Genomic DNA, 25,433 nt, shown 5'->3' with positions numbered 1-25,433 from the left:
TGATTGTGAGGTCAGACGTGGGCGGGGCCAACGAGGTGACGAGCGGGCGGTGAGTGTGAGGTCAGACGAGGGCGGGAGCAATGACGTGAGGGGCGGGCGGTGAGTGTGAGGTCAGACGTGGGCGGGGCCAATGACGTGTGGGGCGGGCGGTGAGGTGAGGTCAGACGTGGGCGGGGTGACGGTGCGAGCATGCGCAGAGGTGCCGGTGACAGAGCGGAAAGTCTTTGAGAGCGGAGTCGGCGGGGAACCGAGCCGCCATGGCCGGGGAGGCCGTGCAGGTAGGAACCGGGGACAGAGCCGGCCGATGTGTGAGTGATCACAGGTTACCTCCGGATAGGCGGCTGTCCCCCTGGGCCGGCGGGTCGGGGTCGGGGGCCGAGGCCGGGTCAGCGCCAGCGCCAGCGCCGGTCCTTCAGACCCAGCGACACCGCCCCGGGTGGGAGGAGGCGGGGAACAGCATGACTGACAGCTGGCCGCACCAATCAGTGAGAGGCAGGCGGCAGCGGTAACCAATCAGTGCCACGCCGGTCATCACCATTCTTGTCCACGGGGGGGCGTGTGGATCTGGAAGAGCAGGTCCCCGGGGGGGGGGGCATCACACACCACCCCCCCAGGGAGGGGACATCACCCCCCGGGAGGGGACATCACCCCCAGGGAGGGGACATCACCCCCCGGGAGGGGACATCACCCCCCCCCCCGGGAGGGGACATCACACACCACCCCCCCAGGGAGGGGACATCACACCCCCCCCCCCAGGGAGGGGACACCCCCCCCCCAGGGAGGGGACATCACCCCCCCAGGGAGGGGACATCACCCCCCCCCCCCCCGGGAGGGGACATCACCCCCCGGGAGGGGACATCACCCCCCCCCCGGGAGGGGACATCACACACCACCCCCCCAGGGAGGGGACATCACACCCCCCCCCCCAGGGAGGGGACATCACACACCACCCCCCCAGGGAGGGGACATCACACCCCCCCCCCCCAGGGAGGGGACATCACACCCCCCCCCCCCCAGGGAGGGGACATCACCCCCCCCAGGGAGGGGACATCACACACCCCCCCCCCAGGGAGGGGACATCACACACCACCACCCCAGGGAGGGGACATCACACCCCCCCAGGGAGGGGACATCACACCCCCCAGGGAGGGGACATCACACACCCTCCCCCCAGGGAGGGGACATCACACCCACAGGGAGGGGACATCAGCCCCCCCCCCCAGGGAGGGGACATCCCCCCCCCCCCACAGGGAGGGGACATCACACCCACAGGGAGGGGACATCACCCCCCCCAGGGAGGGGACATCACACACCACCCCCCCAGGGAGGGGACATCACACCCCCCCCCCCCAGGGAGGGGACATCACACACCCCCCCCCCCCCCCCCAGGGAGGGGACATCACACACCCCCCCCCCCCCCAGGGAGGGGACATCACACACCACCCCCCCAGGGAGGGGACATCACACACCCCCCAGGGAGGGGACATCACACACCACCACCCCAGGGAGGGGACATCACACCCCCCCCCCCGGGAGGGGACATCACACCCACAGGGAGGGGACATCACACCCCCCCCAGGGAGGGGACATCATACACCAACCCCCCAGGGTGGGGACCAGACACCCCCCCCCCCCCCCCCCCGCCCCAGGGTGGGGACATCATACACCCCCCAGGGTGGGGGAGAGGAAATTAAACCCCCCAGAGAAGGGAGGGGGTGGTGAGTGAGGACATTAAGACCCTCAGGGTTGGGGAGGTGCTGCTGGTGATGAGGCACAAGACATTGTGACTTGGGGGCTGGGTCTTCGAGTGCGGTGATGAGGAGATATGTACAGTGTAACTGTGGGGGGAGTGCCCCGTCCCACAGCGTCTCCCACCTGGAAGTTGTTTTGCTGTGTGTCCACTCGTGTTTTACTCTTTCTTTTAACTGAGTTAATGTTCTCCTTGTCTGACCGTGGTCTGTTAATCTGATGCTCCTACTACCTGCCAGGCATTTTCAAAAGAGTGAATCTGAAAGTGTTTCCTGTTATGATTTATTTGTAATTTAGGAGAATTGCTGTCTGATCCTTCACTTTGGCCTTGTTTACATGTATGATGTAACTCCGGGTTCAACCTTGCTTAGAGGAGCAGTACCAGAAAGTGTCACAATGCTTCTCTCAGGAGTATTGCGACGTGTTGTCTAATTTAACAGGATGACCCCACCTCTCATTGTCCATTCAGGCAGAATGTTTGGAGTCAGTGTTCGGGGAGTTCGGTCTTGAGAGCAATTTGGATGGTAAAGCTGTTCTAGTATACACCTGCTGATTTAATGTTAACAGATGTATCAGAGCGACATGCTTCTGTGTCGTAAAAATGCTGGGGTTGGTTGTACAAGAGAGTTTTGAATGGACAGCACTAAACAGGGGTGCAAGTAACTAGATAACTCTTCAGAAACAGCCAGTGTAACCAAGATAAGATGAATGGACCCTAGTGTTATAAGATTCTGTCTTTAATTAGAAGCCGTGTTGGATTTTTCTTTCATCTCTATTGGCTGTATGTACATCTTCGCTCTGGGCTACCAAATGAGCCCACTGGTTGTTTCTGCGTCCAACCTTGTGCTCTCCAGGCCTCTGCATCTGCTGCAGTGGCCCGGTGCAATTGGTGAAGCTGGAAGTGTATACCAAAACATAGAAGCCACGTTGCATACCATTCTACTGTTCCTTCATCATCGCTGGGTCAAAATCCTGGTTTAATGGCTGTACACTGATTGTAGCCAGTGGTTCATGTTGCTGTCTGATTATTACCCTCCTTTTTGTTTGGCCTCTTTAATTAAGAAGGGATGTAATTGTATTAGGAGCAGTTCAGAGGAGGTTCACTTGACTGATTTCTGGGTAGGCGTTATGAGGAAAGATTGGTTGGACACTGGGGCCAGCATCTATTGTGTTTAGAAGAATGAGAGGTGACCTTATTGAAATTTAAGATTCTGAACCGACTCAACCAATGTAGACAGAAAAAGGCTGTTTCCTCCTGTGGAAGAAACTGGAACGAGTGGAATAGTTTTTACAAAGTCCCCCCCCCCCCCCATAAGGCCGAGCTGAAGAGAATTTTCTTCTCCCTGTGGATTGAAGCGCTGAATACCTCTTCCTTAGTGGGGTGCAGGCAGGATTAGTGAGACATCTTGACAAACAAGGGACTCGGAGGTTGTGGGGGGTGGAATTGCCTGGAAGATGGCATTGAGATTATAATCGAGCATGTTTTTATTGAGAGATGGGATAGGCTTGAGGGGCTGAACAGCCTACTCCGAACCACTGTATGTTTTCGAGAGTGGCAATGATACCCACATCCTATAAACAAACTTGGGACAAAAGTAGCAAAGGCAAAAGAAAACGCAGAAACAATCCTGGATTGGCCCGAGGCAAATGCGAAAAGAGAGAATCCTGTGTCATGATTTAATAAATTGACAGTTATAATCTCAGTTGGTGAATTGTGTCCAGTTCTGGGCACCTGTCTGTGGGATAAAAGTTGGATAGGGTGCTCAGGCAATTTATTAGAATGAAAGTCTGAAGAGATTGGGACTGTTTTTCAGGACAGAGCAGATTTCGTAAAGATACTTAAGTGTATATAAGGACGATATGTCTCCACTGACAGCATTGTCGTTAACCAAGGTATGATCAGAATGCATTGTCTGAAAGGATGGTGAAAGTAGTTTCAGTTCTGACATTTGTGAGCGAACTGGTCAAATACTTGAATATTCTGAAGTGATGAAGAGCAGGCAGCTGGCACGCATTCTTTCGGCTGAATGGCCTCCTGTGCTATAAGGTTCTGTGATTCTCCATAACCGTGATGGTAAGCTATCATGGGATTCTCAGTTCAAGCCCCACAGAAGGATACTGCCCAATACAATAGGTCCTTTGGATCAATAAGTCTGTACTAGTCCCACTATCTAGCACTAGGCCTGGAGACTTCAATGTAATGACATTTCAAATGCTCATCCAAAAACTTTTTAATGATTTTGCTGTTACTATACTCCAAGGTGCTCTCTGGTAGGCCCTAACCATTCTCCAGGTGAAAATTGTTTTGTACAAAGTCATTGACACCCCCCCCCCCCCCCCCCCCCACACAGAACCTCCTGCCTTTTCCTTTAAAATTATGCCCCCTTGTTATTGCCTCTTCAACCAAGGGGAACTGCTGCTTTCTGTCCACTTTCTCCATGCTGTAATAATGAGACATCTCTATCAGGTGCCCCAGAACCTTCTGTATTCAAAGAAAACAGCCTGAACTTATTCAGCCTCTTCTCATAGCTAAAGCACTCCATCACAGGCACCATCCTGGTCAATCTCTCCTTCAAAGGAATCCTTCCTCTAGTGAGGTGACTAGAACTGTGCAAACTCCCCCAGCTGTGGCATAACAAAGTCTGAACAGCTCCAACATAAACTCCCTGTACGTATAATCTATGCCTCGAATGATAAAGGTAAGTATCCCATATGTCTTCCTAACCATCCTATTGACCTGTCCTGGCACCTTCGGGATTTGTGGACAACCACCCCATGATCCCTCGGTTTATCTGAGCTTCCTGGTGTCCTACTATTCATTAAGTACTGCTTTATTCCAAATGTGTCCCCTCACACTTATCAGTGTTAAATTCCGTCTGCTGCTGATCTGAGGATTTGTTTAAATCCTCCTGTCGCCCAAGACCACCTTCCTTATTGTCAACCACCTGGCCAGTCTTTATGTCACTGCAAACTTCCTCATCTCTCTCTGCCACATTCTCATCTCATTTGGTTATAGAAATATGTCACAAACAATAAGGAGCCCATTAGTCAGCCCTGTGCTGTGTCACTGGGTACCAACCTCTGTTTTCTGCCACTGAGCTAATTTTGAATCCAACTTGCCAAGTTACTTTGGATCCCATGTGCTTTTACCTTCGTTATCAGCCTCCCATGTACAACCTTGTCAAAGGCTTTCTGGAAATCTATCCATTCTTTTCCTAGTTTTCTCTTCCCTTTGATATGCCAACTCCATTGCTTGAGCACAATAGTGCAGTCTGAGTTTCCAGTGCTGCACTTTGATGTGCTCTATCAGTCTGTTTGGGTGGATGGAAAAGATACCAAGGCATTATTGGAAGAACAGCAGGGGGATTGAGCATTCTTGGCCCATATTTATCCTTCAATCAAACTATTAAAAAGAAATTACTTGCTCCCTAACACAATGCATGTTCAGAGAATGCAGTATGTATATTGCATTTCCTGCATTAGGGCTTTATAAGCATGCTGAGAACACCTGGTGGTTGGGAAAGGTGCTATATGAATATAAGTCTTTGTTTCTGTAAACTAGCTGTTTAAAAGTGATTTGCAGTGACCTTGAAACTGCTTGTTATTGGCTGGGTTTGTATTGAATGGCCGGCCTGGGGTAAGCTGATGGCAGTGCCCATGCCATCCAATGGTGTTGGTGATTTTACATTCCTGACGTGCTCAGAATCCAGCTGCACGCTAACCTCTGAGTATTTTCTCAGCAAATGTATTTATTGTGCAAAAGAGTGTCAAGGTCACCAGACAAAGGGGGTCCAGGTTACTCAGCTATTGCCTTTCAGTTAAAAACTGCAATGTCTCCAATGTGGAGGTCTAGTTCCTCTATGTACTAGATTAAGGAAGGCTTGTGGATGTTGGTTACTTTGATATTTTCCTGAACTTGTATTTAATGAAGTTTTAATCTATAGATTTGATTTAATCTATGCAAAAGCTGCAGACTGGCCGGAAGGTTTCTGGTCTAATTTTAGAACCAGTTTCACAGCCGGGTGGCGGATGAATGAAACCTTTGATGGCTTGTCTTCATTTCCTCTTTAACTAGTCAAGCCTGGGTCAAAAGTGAAGTGGACAGATCTCTGTATCACAATAACCTTTTATCTCTCTTATATTTATGAAAAAAAATCTTGCCTGACAAGATACTGGGGAAGCTTTCACTGAGGGGGACGTTGTGTTATAGAGTCATAGTCATAGAGATGTACAACATGGAAACAGACCCTTCTGTCCAACCTGTCCGTGCCGACCAGATATCCCAACCCAATCGAGTCCCACCTGCCAGCACCCGGCCCATATCCCTCCAAACCCTTCCTATTCATAGACCCATCCAAATGCCTCTTAAATGTTACAATTGTACCAGCCCCCACCACTTCCTCTGGCAGCTCATTCCATACACATACCACCATCTGTGTGGAACAGTTGCCCCTTAGGTCTGTAGCTTTAGATTGGCTTGGTGAAGCAGAATGGGGTCTGGATTGGGCCTGACAGGCTAAAGGCAGAGGACAGCGGAGAACGGAAGAGGCAGTTGCTTCAGAGTCAAGACTAACACCTGCTTCCCACTATAGTGAGTAACCTGTGGCTAACGTGGAAGGCAGAAGAGTCAAGTGATTCTCCATCAGAACTGCTCTGCCTCCCCTTCGCCGATACTGCCAGCTATTTCTGTTTTGTTTCTGACCTCCAGCATCCACAGTTCTTCGTTTTACTTAAATGTAGTTCTGGGGGCTAAAGGGATCAAGGTGTATGGGGAGAAAGTGGGAGCAGGGGACTGAGTTGGATGATCAGCCGTGATCATACTGAATGATAGAGCGAGCTTAAAGGGATGTAAGGTCTGCTCTCACTTTGGTTTTCTGTGTTTCTGTCCCTCACATTTTGTACCTTTTACAACACTTGTATCAGAATTGGCGAGAGTGTTGTATTCTAATGGTTTGTGATGTTTTCCAGCTGCATCAGGTTTTGACCCTGTTCAGTTAGATATGGTGTTCTTGTTTGATTTTGAGCCAGTCAGTGAGGTGGTGGAGCAGGAGTTGTCCACAAACACTTTGATCATTTCCTGTAAGGGTGCTGAGGGTCATTTCGAAGATGCTTGACTGTTATCTGAGTGTTCCTGTTGTTTATCGTCCTTGTCTACATACTCCTGCCTATCTGGGCTTCTCTCCCACCTCGCAGATGTCCAGCTCTCCTCCCCTCCTTCCCATTTCTCACACTGAAATGCCTCCTGAACTCTGGGTCAGCACTTGATGGCCACAGATTTTCATAGAATCCATACAGTGTGGAACCAGGCCATTTGGCCCAACAGTTCCACAGCGACCTCCTGAAGACTAACCCACCCAGACCCATTCCTCTGCCCTATTGCTCTATATTTTTCCTGAGTAATGTACCTAACTTGCACATCCCTGAACGCTATTGGGCAATTTAGCATGGCAAGTGCACTCTAACCTGCAGATCTTTGGATACTGGGAGGAAACCGGAGCACCCGGAGGAAACCCACACAGAGTCCAGCCCAACAAAGCAATTATCAATTTGTAAGCGCTTCCAATGTGCTTACAGTGGATGGGAAGATCAGGAGAATTTCCTCTCAGCCAGAATCATGTGCTAGCTTCAATGCAATTGTGAACAAGTGCTGAATGTAGGTTTGCTCGCTGAGCTGGAAGATTCATTTCCAGACATTTCGTTACCCTGCTAGATAACACCTTCAGTGGGCTTCAGGCAAAACAATGCTGAAAAAATTCCTGCTTTCTGTTTATATGTTTGGGTTTCTTTGAGTCGGTGATGTCATTTCCTGTGGTGATGTCGTTTCCTGTGGTGAAATCACTTCCTGTTCCTTTTCTCAGGAATGAGGTCTAACTCGATGTGTCTGTTGATAGAGTTCCAGTTGAAATGCCATGCTTGTAGGAATTCTCATGCGTGTCTTTGTTTGGCCTGTCCTAGGATGGATGTGTTGTCCCAGTCGAAGTGATGTCCTTCCTCATCCGTATGGGAGGCTACTAGTGAGAGAGAGAGTCATGTCGTTTTGTGGCTAGTTGGTGTTCATGTATCCTGGTGGCTAGTTTTCTGCCTGTTTGTCCAATGTAGTGTTTGTTACAGTTCTTGCATGTTATTTGGTAAATGACATTAGTTTTACTTGTTGTCTGTATAAATAACTTACATCCAAAACCTCAACCTGAGCTCCAAATCTTCTCAAAACTCATTGTGAACAAGTACTTTTGCACACGTGGACCATCTCCCGACCTGAAACTACAGCCATACCAAACGGTGTGGTGGCTCAGTGGTTAGCGCTGCTGCCCCACAGTGCCAGGAACCAATTCCAGCCTCTGGCGACTGTCTCCGTGGACTTTGCATATTCTCCCCGTGTCTGCGTGGGTTTCCTCCGGGTGCTCCGGTTTCCTCCCACAGTCTGAAGAGGTGCAGGTTAGGGTGAACGGGCCATGCTAAATTGCCCAGAGTGTTCAGCAATGTGTCAGTTAGATACATTAATCGGGGAAATGTAGAGCAGTAGGGTAGGGGAATGGGTCTGGGTGGGATGCTCATCAGAGTGTTGGTGTGGACTTGCTGGTCCTATTGGCCTGTCTCCACACTGTAGAGATTCGATGATGTATGATCTATGAAGCCGTTTCCATTATTGTATCTCTCAGTCCCAGCCTGCAAGGAAACAATTTCATTCTGGAAACTGGACTGAACATTAAAGTAGGATGTCAAATTAAATAGCTAAACCAATATTATCAAGGCAATCTGCTGTAATTTTTCTGTTCATTAAATGTGGGCAAAATCTTATAGTTTCAACTTGGATGTTTTTTTTTAGATTAGATTCCTTAGATTCCTTACAGTGTGGAAACAGGCCCTTCGGCCCAACAAGTCCACACCGACCCGCCGAAGCGTAACCCACCCATACCCCTACATTTACCCCTTTACCTAACACTACGGGCAATTTAGCATGGCCAATTCACCTGACTTGCACATCTTTTGGAGTGTGGGAGGAAACCGGAGCACCCGGAGGAAACCCACGCAGACACGGGGAGAATGTGCAAACTCCACACAGTCAGTCGCCTGAGGCGGGAATTGAACCCGGGTCTCTGGCGCTGCGAGGCAGCAGTGCTAACCACTGTGCCACCGTGCCGCCCAAATGTCACCAGATTGTCTAAAATACAACATAATTACATGTCACTTTGTGTATTTAATCGCTGTCAATTAATTGTTCTCATATTCAATATAAAAATCTTTCAAAATATTGAAAAGATAGGGTCTACACCACTGTGTGTGTGTGTGTGTCGCTGTGCCATGCCCCCACTGTGTGTGTGTGTGTGTCGCTGTGCCATGCCCCCACTGTGTGTGTGTGTGTGTGTCGCTGTGCCATGCCCTTCCCACTGTGTGTGTGTGTGTCGCTGTGCCATGCCCTTCCCACTGTGTGTGTGTCGCTGTGCCATGCCCTTCCCACTGTGTGTGTGTGTGTGTCGCTGTGCCATGCCCTTCCCACTGTGTGTGTGTGTGTGTCTCGCTGTGCCATGCCCTTCCCACTGTGTGTGTGTGTGTGTCGCTGTGCCATGCCCTTCCCACTGTGTGTGTGTGTGTCTCGCTGTGCCATGCCCTTCCCACTGTGTGTGTGTGTGTGTGTGTGTCGCTGTGCCATGCCCTTCCCACTGTGTGTGTGTGTGTGTCGCTGTGCCATGCCCTTCCCACTGTGTGTGTGTGTGTGTCTCGCTGTGCCATGCCCTTCCCACTGTGTGTGTGTGTGTGTGTGTCTCGCTGTGCCATGCCCTTCCCACTGTGTGTGTGTGTCTCGCTGTGCCATGCCCTTCCCACTGTGTGTGTGTGTGTCTCGCTGTGCCATGCCCTTCCCACTGTGTGTGTGTGTGTCTCGCTGTGCCATGCCCTTCCCACTGTGTGTGTGTGTGTGTCTCGCTGTGCCATGCCCTTCCCACTGTGTGTGTGTGTCACTGTGCCATGCCCTTCCGTGTGTGTCGCTGTGCCATGCCCTTCCCACTGTGTGTGTGTGTGTGTGTCGCTGTGCCATGCCCTTCCCACTGTGTGTGTGTGTGTGTCTCGCTGTGCCATGCCCTTCCCACTGTGTGTGTGTGTGTGTGTCGCTGTGCCATGCCCTTCCCACTGTGTGTGTGTGTCGCTGTGCCATGCCCTTCCCACTGTGTGTGTGTGTCGCTGTGCCATGCCCTTCCCACTGTGTGTGTGTGTGTGTGTGTGTCGCTGTGCCATGCCCTCCCCTGTGTGTGTGTGTGTGTCGCTGTGCCATGCCCTTCCCACTGTGTGTGTGTGTGTGTGTGTCTCGCTGTGCCATGCCCTTCCCACTGTGTGTGTGTGTGTGTGTCTCGCTGTGCCATGCCCTTCCCACTGTGTGTGTGTGTGTGTGTGTGTGTCTCGCTGTGCCATGCCCTCCCCTGTGTGTGTGTGTGTGTGTCGCTGTGCCATGCCCTTCCCACTGTGTGTGTGTGTCGCTGTGCCATGCCCTTCCCACTGTGTGTGTGTGTCGCTGTGCCATGCCCTTCCCACTGTGTGTGTGTGTGTGTGTGTCGCTGTGCCATGCCCTTCCCACTGTGTGTGTGTGTGTGTGTCGCTGTGCCATGCCCTTCCCACTGTGTGTGTGTGTCGCTGTGCCATGCCCTTCCCACTGTGTGTGTGTGTGTGTGTCACTGTGCCATGCCCCCACTGTGTGTGTGTTGCTGTGCCATGCCCTTCCGTGTGTGTGTGTCTCACTGTGCCATGCCCTTCCGTGTGTGTGTGTGTGTGTGTGTCTCACTGTGCCATGCCCTTCCCACTGTGTGTGTGTGTGTGTCTTGCTGTGCCATGCCCTTCCCTGTGTGTGTGTCGCTGTGCCATGCCCCCACTGTGTGTGTGTGTGTGTCACTGTGCCATGCCCTTCCCACTGTGTGTGTGTGTCACTGTGCCATGCCCTTCCCACTGTATGTGTGTGTTGCTGTGCCATGCCCTTCCCACTGTGTGTGTGTGTTGCTGTGCCATGCCCTTCCCACTGTGTGTGTGTGTTGCTGTGCCATGCCCTTCCCACTGTGTGTGTGTGTGTTGCTGTGCCATGCCCTTCCCTGTGTGTGTGTGTGTGTCACTGTGCCATGCCCTTCCCACTGTGTGTGTGTGTGTGTCGCTGTGCCATGCCCTTCCCACTGTGTGTGTGTGTCTCGCTGTGCCATGCTCTTCCCACTGTGTGTGTGTGTGTGTGTGTGTGTCGCTGTGCCATGCCCTTCCCACTGTGTGTGTGTGTGTCTCGCTGTGCCATGCCCTTCCCACTGTGTGTGTGTGTGTGTGTGTGTGTGTGTCGCTGTGCCATGCCCTTCCCACTGTGTGTGTGTGTGTGTCGCTGTGCCATGCCCTTCCCACTGTGTGTGTGTGTGTCTCGCTGTGCCATGCCCTTCCCACTGTGTGTGTGTGTGTGTCGCTGTGCCATGCCCTTCCCACTGTGTGTGTGTGTGTGTCGCTGTGCCATGCCCTTCCCACTGTGTGTGTGTGTGTCGCTGTGCCATGCCCTTCCCACTGTGTGTGTGTGTGTGTCGCTGTGCCATGCCCTTCCCACTGTGTGTGTGTGTGTCTCGCTGTGCCATGCCCTTCCCACTGTGTGTGTGTGTTGCTGTGCCATGCCCTTCCCACTGTGTGTGTGTGTCGCTGTGCCATGCCCTTCCCACTGTGTGTGTGTGTCGCTGTGCCATGCCCTTCCCACTGTGTGTGTGTGTCGCTGTGCCATGCCCTTCCCACTGTGTGTGTGTGTCGCTGTGCCATGCCCTTCCCACTGTGTGTGTGTGTGTTGCTGTGCCATGCCCTTCCCACTGTGTGTGTGTGTCGCTGTGCCATGCCCTTCCCACTGTGTGTGTGTGTTGCTGTGCCATGCCCTTCCCACTGTGTGTGTGTGTCGCTGTGCCATGCCCTTCCCACTGTGTGTGTCGCTGTGCCATGCCCTTCCCACTGTGTGTGTGTTGCTGTGCCATGCCCTTCCCACTGTGTGTGTGTGTTGCTGTGCCATGCCCTTCCCACTGTGTGTGTGTGTGTGTTGCTGTGCCATGCCCTTCCCACTGTGTGTGTGTGTTGCTGTGCCATGCCCTTCCCACTGTGTGTGTGTGTGTGTGTGTCGCTGTGCCATGCCCTTCCCACTGTGTGTGTGTTGCTGTGCCATGCCCTTCCCACTGTGTGTGTGTGTTGCTGTGCCATGCCCTTCCCACTGTGTGTGTGTGTCGCTGTGCCATGCCCTTCCCACTGTGTGTGTGTGTCGCTGTGCCATGCCCTTCCCACTGTGTGTGTGTGTCGCTGTGCCATGCCCTTCCCACTGTGTGTGTGTGTGTGTGTGTCTCGCTGTGCCATGCCCTTCCCACTGTGTGTGTGTGTCTCGCTGTGCCATGCCCTTCCCACTGTGTGTGTGTGTGTCTCGCTGTGCCATGCCCTTCCCACTGTGTGTGTGTGTGTGTGAGAGAGACGCTGTGCCTTGCCCTTCCCATTGTGTGTGTGTGTGTGTGTGTGTGTGTGTGTGTGTGTGTGTCGCTGTGCCATGCCCTTCCCATTGTGTGTGTGTGTGTGTCTCGCTGTGCCATGCCCTTCCCACTGTGTGTGTGTGTGTGTGAGAGAGACGCTGTGCCTTGCCCTTCCCATTGTGTGTGTGTGTGTGTGTCGCTGTGCCATGCTCTTCCCACTGTGTGTGTGTGTGTGTGTGTCGCTGTGCCATGCTCTTCCCACTGTGTGTGTGTCGCTTTGCCATGCTCTTCCCACTGTGTGTGTGTCGCTGTGCCATGCTCTTCCCACTGTGTGTGTGTCGCTGTGCCATGCTCTTCCCACTGTGTGTGTGTCGCTGTGCCATGCTCTTCCCACTGTGTGTGTGTCGTTTTGCCATGCTCTTCCCACTGTGTGTGTGTCGCTGTGCCATGCTCTTCCCACTGTGTGTGTGTCGCTGTGCCATGCTCTTCCCACTGTGTGTGTTTGTGTGTGTATCAGTCACTGGGCCATGCCCTTCTCATTGTGTGCGTCAGTCACTGGGCCATGCCCTTCCCTGTGTGTGTGTGTGTCAGTCAGTCAGTCACTGGGCCATGCCCTTCCCATTGTGTGCGTCAGTCACTGGGCCATGCCCTTCCCTGTGTGTGTGTGTGTCAGTCAGTCAGTCACTGGGCCATGCCCTTCCCATTGTGTGCGTCAGTCACTGGGCCATGCCCTTCCCTGTGTGTGTGTGTGTGTGTGCGCATGCGCGTCAGTCACTGGGCCATGCCCTTCCCACTGTGTGTGTGTGTGTGTGGAGTCTGTATGTTGGTAATGAAGTGTTAACTGTGCTAAGCTAGTTTGTGTTAAGTGGATGACTGTTTTCGCCTCCTCCCAATGTCACTGTTGGCTGTTTTGATTCACTTCACTTAACTGGCTGGGACAGAACAAAACACTTGATGCAGTACGGATTCTGGGTGCTGACAATATACTAGCTGTCATGTTGACGTCCCCTTTTCAAAATTAGCTACACCTCTGGCCAAACTATCACAGTATGACTACAACATGGCATTTTGCCTGATGGAGCAAAAGTTGCTAGGTATGTGTAACCCACAAAATCAGGACCAATTCAGTCTTTTTGTTCCTGTCCCATCAAACCTCATTTGGTGGTCTGCAAAGTGATTGCTATCTATTGGTAACAATGCTATCAGATTATGTTTGCTCCCAACAGCACACTTACCCATGCTTTGTTCAGAGCTCCCCCAGGACCACTTGGCTTTATTATAATGAAAATTACAAACCAAATCTGGACAAAATAGCTCTATTTCAGAGGTGAAAATGACTGGTCTTGACACCTAGGTGTGAAATGAAAGAACGTGAGTGTTAAGTGAAGTTGAAAGGGATTTGGTTAAACCTTTCTTGTTGGTAGAATTATGCCTGGCACAGAGATTGTTTTGGAGGCCATTATAATTGCAGCAGTTTCTCAGTGTTATGGTTGAGGTCTAGTTATCATAACTTCATGACAACAAGGTGGTTAGTTCTGGGAGGAATTAAAAGAAGCGTATTGGTAAAGTGATCCAACTTGCTATGTTTCCGTTAGGAGAGAATATAAAATCCAAAAGTTTATACTGCATGAAAGGAAGATGCTCACAGCTTGGTAGGCAGACACTAATTGGATGAGGCACTACCACGTAGAATACACCATAGAATAATGATTCCGAAAGCTTTTGTTGAAATTAAGGAAAAAGGTACATTGCCTCTGGTCAAGGTATTGCCGTAAGAATGCCTCGCAATAGCTGTCTCCCTACCTTTTGTTTAATTGGAATACGTGCAACGTCTGGACTTGCTGCTTGAAAAGGACAGGGGCGGGGGTGTGTGTATCTATGTTGCATCTAGCAAGTTCAAGTAATCTCACTGCAAACCTGACTGATCATCTTAAATTAGTGGAATGGAATTCTTTGACAGGAGTTTGTGATAAACCTTTATAAAATACTGTTTAGCTTCAATGCATGTTTTCCAGGTGTTAGTAAGGATGGCTTTGAATTGTTACTGGAAATAGGGACTGAAGTTATGTTAGGAGATTGGAGAAGCTGAGGCAGTTTTCCTTGTTTTGAGAATATTGAGGAGAGATTTAATGGAGGTTTTCAAAAGGAAGAAAGGAGGTCAACTATTCCCATTGGCAGAGGATGTAGGTGGCCAGGTTTAAGGTGATTGACAGAAAGATGGTGAGTAGCTGTGATCTGAAATGCATTTACTGAGAGGTTGGTGGAGGTGGGGAAACATTTGCAGACCCATGAGGTAAGGCTGGTGGATTGAGACCAGCTATTGCAGAGCACTAGAGTATCCTTCTCCTGTGATTTAGATTAGATTTAGATTCTCTTCTTCCATTCTGAGATGAGGAGTGGGGATGTTCACTGACGATTGTGCAAATGTTCAGCACCATTGCTGGCAACTGAGATATTGAAGCAGTCCGTGCCGGCATGCAACAAGAGCGTGGCCACTTTCAGACTTGGGCAATGACTGGTGTGTAACCTTTGAGCCATGCAATGCCCATTTCAAACCAGACCAAATCTAACCATGTTTCTCCCTTTGCCTTTCAACATGATTCTTGCTGAATAATCCACCACCACCAATTTTGCTGGGGTTGGGGGGGAGGGGGGGGGGGAAGGGAAGTGGGAGGGATAATTAATTAAAGTTGAACTGGACAACTGTATAAATATTATGGCGACAGCTGCAGGTCAGAGGCCAGAGGTTCTGCATTGCATAACTTGCCTGTATTTCTTCATGGTTTGTGGGTGGAATCTGTACACAAAAAAAAACTTGTAGCCAAGGGCAGTTGGGGATGTGTGATGAACACTGCCTTTCCTCTGATAATTGAGTCACACTAATTAGGTTTTAAAACTCTCCTGTCATCCATTCTCCCTCACTTCTTTCTCTTTCTCCTCTCCTCCCCTTTCCCTCCTACAATCATCCATTTTGCTTCCCTTTCCAATCCCATCCTCCCTCTTTTGCTCTCTTCTCTTGTGAGTAGGAAAGTAGGCCAGACTCTTGTGGTTTTTATAGCTTTGTAGCAAAAGGGAAGTGTAGCTCGCTATTGATGTCCGTTGAATCACATGTTCAGTTAGATGGTAAAACTGCGGTTGAAATGGGTATCTAGAGAAAAACAAAGTCTGGGCTTTGGAGCAGAAGGGGATAACGCATTGTTGTCTTCCTTATTTGTAAATACTTAACTGCTTCAGGCAGGCACTTAATGTTTGTCTGTGTGGAGGGAATGAGTTAAATCCAAGTCCAGCTTGAGCCATTGAAATGTGTACAGTCTGTGCCAATCGCTGTTGAGACCTTAACTTCATGAAACCTATCTTAACTTTAACTCACTGTTTGAAATGTACCTTGAACCGATTACTTTGGTTATCTGCAGCCACATCACCTTCGTGGCTCATCAGCCAATTCTGTTGAATTAAAATACTGGATAAAAGCAAATTACTGCGGATGCTGGAATCTGAAACCAAAAGAGAAAATGTTGGAAAATCTCAGCAGGTCTGGCAGCATCTGTAAGGAGAGAAAAGAGCTGACGTTTCGAGTCTAACTGACCCTTTGTCAAAGCTAAAAAAAAGTGAGAAAGATCGAGGTATTTATACGAGGCTGAGAGAAGGCGATTCGAAATCGACGTTTCGGGCCAAAGCCCTTCATCAGGAATAAAGCTTTATTCCTGATGAAGGGCTTTTGCCCGAAACGTTGATTTCGCTGCTCCTAGGATGCTGCCTGAACTGCTGTGCTCTTCCAGCACCACTGATCCAGAATCTGGTTTCCAGCATCTGCAGTCATTGTTTTTACCCTGAGAGAAGGTGAGTCATGGCTCCAGAAGCAAAGGTAACAATAACGAGGTGATAATGACAGTGCATAGGGAGATTATAGGGAGATTAGGAGCTGTGAATGACCAAGGCTGAAGCCAGTGCTATGTGACAGAATATGTGGGGAAGGGGTGAAGCAGAGACAAAATGGAAAACAGGGAAAGAGGAGAGAAAAAGGGTGATGAGAGGGGGGGGGAGCAAGAGAAAGAGACAATCAAGAAATAACAGGTACAGAACAGTGAAAAAAATTTTAAAAAGGGATAAATAAAATAAATGATATAAAATTCCGGAGCAGAATGAAAGCAGAGGGGTCGAGATGGGATAATCATCTGAAGTTGTTGAATTCAGTGTTGACACTGGCAGGCTGTAACGTGCCTAGTTGGAAGATGAGATGCTGTTCCTCCAGTTTGGGCTGAGCTTCACTGGAACATTGCAGCAGGCCCAGGACAGACATGTGGGCATGGGAGCAGGGTTGGGTGTTGAAGTGGCAAGCCACGGGAAGGTCTGGGACCTGATTGCGAACAGACCGAATGTGCTCAGCAACGCGATCACCCAGTCGACGTTTTGTCTCTCTGATATAGAGGAGACCACATTGGGAGCAACGAATACAATAGACCAAATTGAAAGAGGTACAAGTGAAGCTGCTTAATCTGAAATGAGTGTCTGGGGCCTTGGATGGTGAGCATGGAAGAGGTAAAGGGGCAGGTGTTGTACCTTCTGCGATTGCATGGGAAGGTGCCATGTGTGATGGGCGAGATGTTAGGTGCGATGGGAAGGTGCCGTGTGAGGTGGGGGAGGTGTTAGGTGTGATGGGGGAGGTGCTGGGTGTGATGGGGGAGGTGTTGGGTGTGATGGGGGAGGTGCCGGGTGTGATGGGGGAGGTGTTAGGTGTGATGGGGGAGGTGTTGGGTGTGATGGGGGAGGTGTTGGGTGTGATGGGGGAGGTGTTGGGTGTGATGGGGGAGGTGTTGGGTGTGATGGGGGAGGTGTTGGGTGTGATGGGGGAGGTGTTGGGTGTGATGGGGGAGGTGTTGGGTGTGATGGGGGAGGTGTTGGGTGTGATGGGGGAGGTGTTGGGTGTGATGGGGGAGGTGTTGGGTGTGATGGGGGAGGTGTTGGGTGTGATGGGGGAGGTGTTGGGTGTGATGGGGGAGGTGTTGGGTGTGATGGGGGAGGTGTTGGGTGTGATGGGGGAGGTGTTGGGTGTGATGGGGGAGGTGCTGGGTGTGATGGGGGAGGTGCCGGGTGTGATGGGGGAGGTGCCGGGTGTGATGGGGGAGGTGCCGGGTGTGATGGGGGAGGTGCCGGGTGTGATGGGGGAGGTGCCGGGTGTGATGGGGGAGGTGCCGGGTGTGATGGGGGAGGTGCCGGGTGTGATGGGGGAGGTGCCGGGTGTGATGGGGGAGGTGCCGGGTGTGATGGGGGAGGTGCCGGGTGTGATGGGGGAGGTGTTGGGTGTGATGGGGGAGGTGTTGGGTGCGATGGGGGAGGTGTTGGGTGCGATGGGGGAGGTGTTGGGTGCGATGGGGGAGGTGCCGGGTGCGATGGGGGAGGTGTTGGGTGCGATGGGGGAGGTGTTGGGTGCGATGGGGGAGGTGTTGGGTGCGATGGGGGAGGTGTTGGGTGCGATGGGGGAGGTGTTGGGTGCGATGGGGGAGGTGTTGGGTGCGATGGGGGAGGTGTTGGGTGCGATGGGGGAGGTGTTGGGTGCGATGGGGGAGGTGTTGGGTGCGATGGGGGAGGTGTTGGGTGCGATGGGGGAGGTGTTGGGTGCGATGGGGGAGGTGTTGGGTGCGATGGGGGAGGTGTTGGGTGCGATGGGGGAGGTGTTGGGTGCGATGGGGGAGGTGTTGGGTGCGATGGGGGAGGTGCTGGGTGCGATGGGGGAGGTGCCGGGTGCGATGGGGGAGGTGCCGGGTGCGGTGGGGGAGGTGCCGGGTGCGGTGGGGGAGGTGTTGGGTGCGATGGGGGAGGTGTTGGGTGCGATGGGGGAGGTGTTGGGTGCGATGGGGGAGGTGTTGGGTGGGATGGGGGAGGTGCCGGGTGCGGTGGGGGAGGTGCCGGGTGCGGTGGAGGAGGTGCCGGGTGCGATGGAGGAGGTGCCGGGTGCGATGGGGGAGGTGCCGGGTGCGATGGGGGAGGTGCCGGGTGCGGTGGAGGAGGTGCCGGGTGCGATGGGGGAGGTGTTGGGTGCGATGGGGGAGGTGTTGGGTGCGATGGAGGAGGTGCCGGGTGCGATGGGGGAGGTGCCGGGTGCGATGGGGGAGGTGCCGGGTGCGATGGGGGAGGTGCCGGGTGCGATGGGGGAGGTGCCGGGTGCGGTGGAGGAGGTGCCGGGTGCGATGGGGGAGGTGCCGGGTGCGATGGGGGAGGTGCCGGGTGCGATGGGGGAGGTGTTGGGTGGGATGGGGGAGGTGTTGGGTGGGATGGGGGAGGTGTTGGGTGGGATGGGGGAGGTGTTGGGTGGGATGGGGGAGGTGTTGGGTGCGATGGGGGAGGTGTTGGGTGCGATGGGGGAGGCGTTGGGTGCGATGGGGGAGGCGTTGGGTGCGGTGGGGGAGGCGTTGGGTGCGGTGGGGGAGGTGCCGGGTGCGGTGGGGGAGGTGCCGGGTGCGGTGGGGGAGGTGCCGGGTGCGGTGGGGGAGGTGCCGGGTGCGGTGGAGGAGGTGCCGGGTGCGATGGGGGAGGTGCCGGGTGCGATGGGGGAGGTGCCGGGTGCGGTGGAGGAGGTGCCGGGTGCGATGGGGGAGGTGCCGGGTGCGATGGGGGAGGTGCCGGGTGCGATGGGGGAGGTGTTGGGTGGGATGGGGGAGGTGTTGGGTGGGATGGGGGAGGTGTTGGGTGGGATGGGGGAGGTGTTGGGTGGGATGGGGGAGGTGTTGGGTGCGATGGGGGAGGCGTTGGGTGCGATGGGGGAGGCGTTGGGTGCGGTGGGGGAGGTGTTGGGTGCGGTGGGGGAGGTGCCGGGTGCGGTGGGGGAGGTGCCGGGTGCGGTGGGGGAGGTGCCGGGTGCGGTGGGGGAGGTGCCGGGTGCGGTGGGGGAGGTGCCGGGTGCGGTGGGGGAGGTGCCGGGTGCGGTGGGGGAGGTGCCGGGTGCGGTGGGGGAGGTGCCGGGTGCGGTGGGGGAGGTGCCGGGTGCAATGGGGGAGTGCGCTAGGTTGTCCCGGAGGGAACGATCTCTTCCCTCTGGGAGGGTAGGGAAGGTGTGTTTAGTGGTGGCGTCATGTTGGAGTTGGCGAAAATGGCGGTGGGTTATTCTTTTGCATGCGAAGGCTGGTAGGGTGAAAGGTCCCTATCCTTGTTCTGGGAGAGAGGGGGTGAGTGTTGTGGCACGGGAGATTGACCGCACGTTGTCGAGAGCCCTGTCAACAACTGTAGGTGGGAAGCCACGGTTGGAGAAGAAGGAGCACATATTAAGAGCACCACTTTGGAAAGTGGCCTCATTGGAACAAATGCAGCGGAGGCGAAGGAGCTGAGAGAAAGGGATAGAGTCTTTACAGGACGTAGGGTGAGAAGAGCTGGAGTCCAGATAGCTGTGGGAGTCAGTGGGCTTGTAATGGATATTAGTGGATAGACTATTGCTGGAAATGGAGACAGAAAGGTCAAGGAAAGGAAGGCAAGTGTCGGAGATGGACCAGGTGAAGGTGATGGAGGGATGGAAACTGGAAGCGAAGTTTATGAATTTTTCCAGGTCCGGCTGAGAGCATGAAGCTGCACTGCCAATTCTGTTGAATTGTCCCTTGAAGTGTTTGAGTGTTCTTAGAACCTTGAATGTTTAAATGTGCTTGCAGCTCGGCCTCCCTGTTATCACCAATCTTGGTTGGATTTCTCTCACTGTTCTACAGCCATTTAAGAAGGTCATGGCTGTTTGTAGAGGAATAAGATGGTGTTATTTTCTGGGTCTGTAGGTTGTGAAGGAGCAAAAATAGCCTTTGCAGTGATATGTACTTCTTGTAAAATGTGGGAGTTTAAAGAGAGTTTAAGGGTTACTGTGGATTATATGTGCCATAAATGCTGTCGGATGTAGGGGGTGATGGATTCTCAGGGGAACGTAGCACGAACAGCCAAGTGTCTGGTATTGAGACCAACTCTAATGCAACGAGGGGTACGTTGGCCTCCAAGTGATCGATTGTGTTAGGGGATTCTGTAGTCAGAGGTACAGACAGACCGTTCTGTGGCCAGCAGAGAAAAAGCAGAATGGTGTGTTGTTTCCCTGGTGCCAGGATCAAGGATGTCTCAGAGAGGGTACAGAATGTTCTCACGGGGGGAGAGGGGCCAGCAAGAGGTCATTGTCCACATTGGAACCAACGACATAAGAAGGGAAAAGGTTGAGATTCTGAAGGGAGATTTCAGAGAGTTAGGCAGAAATTTAAAAAGGAGGTCCTCAAGGGTAGTAATATCTGGATTAATCCCAGTGCTACGAGCTAGTGAGGGCAGGAATAGGAGGATAGAGCAGATGAATGCATGGCTGAGGAGCTGATGTATGGGAGAAGGATTCACATTTTTGGATCATTGGGATCTCTTTTGGGGTAGAAGTGACCTGTACAAGGATTGATTGCACCTAAATTGGAAGGGGACTAATATATTGGCAGGGAGATTTGCTAGAACTGCTCGGGAGGATTTAAACTAGTAGGGTGGGGAGGGGTACCCAGGGAGATAGTGATGAAAGAGATCAATCTGAGACAGCTACAGCTGAGAACAGAAGTGAGTCAAACAGTCAGGGCAGGTAGGGACAAGGTAGGACTAATAAATTAAACGGCATTCATTACAATGCAAGGGGCCTAACAGGGAAGGCAGATGAACTCAGGGCATGGTTAGAAACATGGGACTGGGATATCATGGCAATTACGGAAACATGGCTCAGGGATGGACAGGACTGGCAGCTGAATGTTCCAGGATACAAATGCTACAGGAAGGATAGAAAGGGAGGCAAGAGAGGAGGGGGAGTGGCAGTTTTGATGAGGGATAGCATTACAGCTGCGCTGAGGGAGGATAATCCTGGAAATACATCCAGGGAAGTTATTTGGGTGGAACTGAGAAACAAGAAAGGGATGATCACCTTATTGGGATTGCATTATAGACCCACCACTAGTCAGAGGGAAATTGAGAAACAAACTTGTAAGGAGATCTCAGCTATCTGTAAGAATAATAGGGTAGTTATGGTAGGGGATTTTAACTTTCCAAACATCGACTGGGACTGCCATAGTGTTAAAGGTTTAGATGGAGAGGAATTTCTTAAGTGCGTACAAGACAATTTTCTGATTCAGTGTGTAGATGTACCTACTAGAGAAGGTGCAAAACTTGACCTACTCTTGGAAATAAGGCAGGGCAGGTGACTGAGGTGTCAGTGGGGGAGCACTTTGGGGCCAGCGACCATAATTATATTCGTTTTAAAATAGTGATGGAAAAGGATAGACCAGATGTAAAAGTTGAAGTTCTAAATTGGAGAAAGGCCAATTTTGATGGTATTAGACAAGAACGTTCGAAAGCTGGTTGGAGGCAGATGTTCGCAAGTAAAGGGAAAGCTGGAAAATGGGAAGCCTTCAGAAATGAGATAACGAGAATCCAGAGAAAGTATATTCCTGTCAGGGTGAAAGGGAAGGCTGGTAGATATAGGGAATGCTGGATGACTAAAGAAATTGAGGGTTTGGTTAAGAAAAAGAAGGAAGCATATGTCAGGTATAGACAGGATAGATCGAGTGAATCCTTAGAAGAGTATAAAGGAAGCAGGAGTATACTTAAGAGGGAAATCAGGAGAGCAAAAAGGGAACATGAGATAGCTTTGGCAAATAGAATTAAGGAGAATCCAAAGGGTTTTTACAAATATATTAAGGACAAAAGGGTAACTAGAGAGAGAATAGGGCCCCTCAAAGATCAGCAAGGTGGCCTTTGTGTGGAGCCACAGAAAATGGGGGAGATACTAAATGAATATTTTGCATCAGTATTTACTGTGGAAAAGAAGATGGAAGATATAGACTGTAGGGAAATAGATGGTGACATTTTGCAAAATGTCCAGATTACAGAGGAGGAAGTGGTGGATGTCTTGAAACGGTTAAAGGTGGATAAATCCCCAGGACCTGATCAGGTGTAGGGAAAAATCTTCGAGGGGAAAGTGAGGACTGCAGATGCTGGAGATCAGAGCTGAAAATGTGTTGCTGGAAAAGCGCAGCAGGTCAGGCAGCATCTAAGGAGCAGGAGAATCGATGTTTCGGGCATGTGTCCTGAAGAAGGGCTCATGCCCGAAACGTCGATTCTCCTGTTCCTTGGATGCTGCCTGACCTGTTGCGCTTTTCCAGCAACACATTTTCAGCCCTGAACAGATGTACCCAAGAACTCTCTGGGAAGCTAGAGAAGTGATTGCTGGGCCTCTTGCTGAGATATTTGTACCATAGATAGTCACAGGTGAGGTGCCGGAAGACTGGAGGTTGGCAAACGTGGTGCCACTGTTTAAGAAGGGTAGTAAAGACAAGCCAGGGAACTATAGACCGGTGAGCCTGACCTTGGTGGTGGGCAAGTTGTTGGAGGGAATCCTGAGGGACAGGGTATACACACATTTGGAAAGACAAGGACTGATTAGGGATAGTCAACGTGGCTTTGTGCGTGGGAAATCATGTCTCACAAACTTGATTGAGTTTTTTGAAGAAGTAACAAAGAAGATTGATGAGGGCAGAGCAGTAGATGTGATCTCTATGGACTTCATCAGTAAGGCGTTCGACAAGGTTCCCCATGGGAGACTGATTAGCCAGGTTAGGTCTCATGGAATACAGGGAGAACTAGCCATTTGGATATAGAACTGGCTCAAAGGTAGAAGACAGAGGGTGCTGGAGGAGGGTTGTTTTTCAGACTGAGGCCTGTGACCAGTGGAGTGCCACAAGGATCGGCGCTGGGTCCACTATTTTTCATCATTTACATAAATGATTTGGGTGCGAGCATAAGAGGTACTGTTAGTAGGTTTGCAGATGACACTAAAATTGGAGGTGTAGTGGACAGCGAAGAGGGTTACCTCAGATTACAACAGGATCTGGACCAGATGGGCCAATGGGCTGAGACGTGGCAGATGGAGTTTAATTCAGATAAATGCGAGGTTCTGCATTTTGGGAAAGCAAATCTTAGTAGGACTTATACACTTAATGGTAAGGTCCTAGGGAGTGTTGCTGAGCAAAGAGACCTTGGAGTTCAGGTTCATAGCTCCTTGAAAGTGGAGTCGCAGGTAGATAGGATAGTGAAGAAGGCATTTGGTATGCTTTCCTTTATTGGTCAGAGTACTGAGTACAGGAGTTGGGAGGTCATGTTGCGGCTGTACAGGACATTGGTTAGGCCACTTTTGGAATATTGCATGCAATTCTGGTGTCCTTCCTATCGGAAAGATGTTGTGAAATTTGAAAGGGTTCAGAAAAGATTTACAAGGATGTTGCCAGGGTTGAAGGATCTGAGCTACAGGGAGAGGCTGAACAGGCTGGGGCTGTTTTCCTTGGAGCGTTGGAGGCTGAGGGGTGACCTTCTAGAGGTTTATAAAATCATGAGGAGCATGGATAGGGTAAACAAGCAAAGGCTTTTCCCTCGGGTAGGGGAGTCCAGGACTAGAGGGCATAGGTTTAGGGTGAGAGGGGAAAGATATAAAAGAGACCTAAGGGGCAACTTTTTCACGCAGAGGGTGGTACGTGTATGGAATGAGCTGCCAGAGGATGTGGTGGAGGCTGGTACAATTGCAACATTTAAGAGGCATTTGGGTGGGTATATGAATAGGAAGGGTTTGGAGGGATATGGGCCGGGTGCTGGCAGGTGGGACTAGATTGGGTTGGGATATCTGGTCGGCATGGACAGGTTGGACCGAAGGGTCTGTTTCCATGCTGTACATCTCTATGACTCTATGACCTGATACCATAAGAGTTTAGCACAGAAGTAGGCCATTCAGCCCATCGAGTCTGCCCTGCCATTCAATGGGATCATGGCTGACCTGATAATCCGTAACTCCACTTTTTTACTTTTTCTGTTACCATTAATAAATCTGACTATCTCAGTCTTGGTTGGATATACTTAATGACTCAGTCTCTACAGCCAGGGAGTGGCTGAACAGGCTGGGACTGTTTTCCCTGGAGCGTCGGAGGCTGAGGGGTGACCTTATAGAGGTTTATAAAATCATGAGGGGCATGGATAGGGTGAATAGGCAAAGTCTTTTCCCTGGGGTCGGGGAGTCCAGAACTAGAGGGCATAGGTTTAGGGTGAGAGGGGAAAGATATAAAAGAGACCTAAGGGGCAACTTTTTCACACAGAGGGTGGTACGTGTGTGGAATGAGCTGCCAGAGGATGTGGTGGAGGTTGGTACAATTGCAACATTTAAAAGGCATTTGGATGGGTATATGAATAGGAAGGGTTTGGAGGGATATGGGCCGGGTGCTGGCAGGTGGGGCTAGATTGGGTTGGGATATCTGGTCAGCATGGATGGGTTGGACCGAAGGGTCTGTTTCCATGCTGTACATCTCTATGACTCTATGACTATGTCTCTGCAGTTGAGAATTCCACAGATTCACCATCCTCTGAGAAATAAAATTTCTCCTCCTCAATAATATTTCTCCCCACCTTCTAAACTCCAATGAGTGTAGGCCCAACCTCCCAATCTTGCCAGAAAAAGTAGCAAGATTGAATATTGGGAGCATTTTAGAACTTGACAAAAGTGGGCATGAAGTTTGATTCAAAAGGGTAAAATAAAAGTACAAGAGTAAGATTGCAACTGAAGATAAAAACTAACTGACAATACTTTTTTTTCAATGTTTTTTTGAATGAGGGCGTCGCTGGCTAGACTGCCATTTATTGCCATCCCAGAGGGCACATTGCTGTGGCTCTGGAGTCATATGTAGGCCAGACCAGGTAAAGATGGCAGTTGCCTTCCCCAAAGGACATTAGTGAATTGGATGGGTTTTTAAAACAATTGATGATGGGTTGATGGTAATTGATAGACTGTCTTTAATTCCAGACTTTTATTTGCTGCTTTTTCTATAGTTACCCGGAGAAAAAGATCTGTGAAAGCGAATGTAGGTCCTTTACGATGAGAAGCTGAGGGAATAATAATAGGAATCAAGGAAATGGCAAAATAACTGAGCACGTGCTTTAGTTCTGTCTTCACAAAAGGAGACACAAATAACCTCCAAGAAATGTTAGGAAATCAAGGGCACAATGAGACAGTGGGTTTGAAGGAAATCAGTATCACTAAGAAAATAGTGCAAGACAAGTTAATGGGATTAACGGCTGACCAAACACCTGGGCCTGATAACATACATTCCAGAATACAGAGGGAAGTGTCCCTGGAAAAATTGAATGCATTGGTGATCATCCTCCAAAATTCTGTGGATTCTGGATTGATACCTACAGATAGAAGGGTGGCAAATGTACTCT

At 51.0% G+C, this 25,433-nt stretch overlaps 1 protein-coding gene across 1 annotated transcript in view; it reads left to right on the top strand.

Annotated features, from left to right (window-relative positions):
• The first annotated feature begins 200 nt into the window (after positions 1-200).
• Positions 201-25,433, top strand: part of LOC148136420 (serine/threonine-protein kinase N2-like) — an 85,374-nt gene continuing 60,141 nt past the window's right edge. Inside the window, exon 1 of the mRNA XM_087983258.1 lies at positions 201-278. Within this exon, the coding sequence (XP_087839384.1) occupies positions 258-278 (21 nt within the window). The 5' untranslated portion in view covers positions 201-257. The remainder of the gene's footprint in view (positions 279-25,433) is intronic.

The sequence above is a fragment of the Chiloscyllium plagiosum genome, unplaced genomic scaffold (genome assembly GCF_037043375.1).
Source record: "Chiloscyllium plagiosum isolate Xiang-an unplaced genomic scaffold, Cpla_swu_hap1 HiC_scaffold_45, whole genome shotgun sequence".
In the NCBI taxonomy this organism is placed as follows: Eukaryota; Metazoa; Chordata; class Chondrichthyes; order Orectolobiformes; family Hemiscylliidae; genus Chiloscyllium; species Chiloscyllium plagiosum.
The sequence above is the reverse complement of the archived record's forward strand: the minus strand, read 5'-3'. Positions and strand labels throughout refer to the sequence as shown.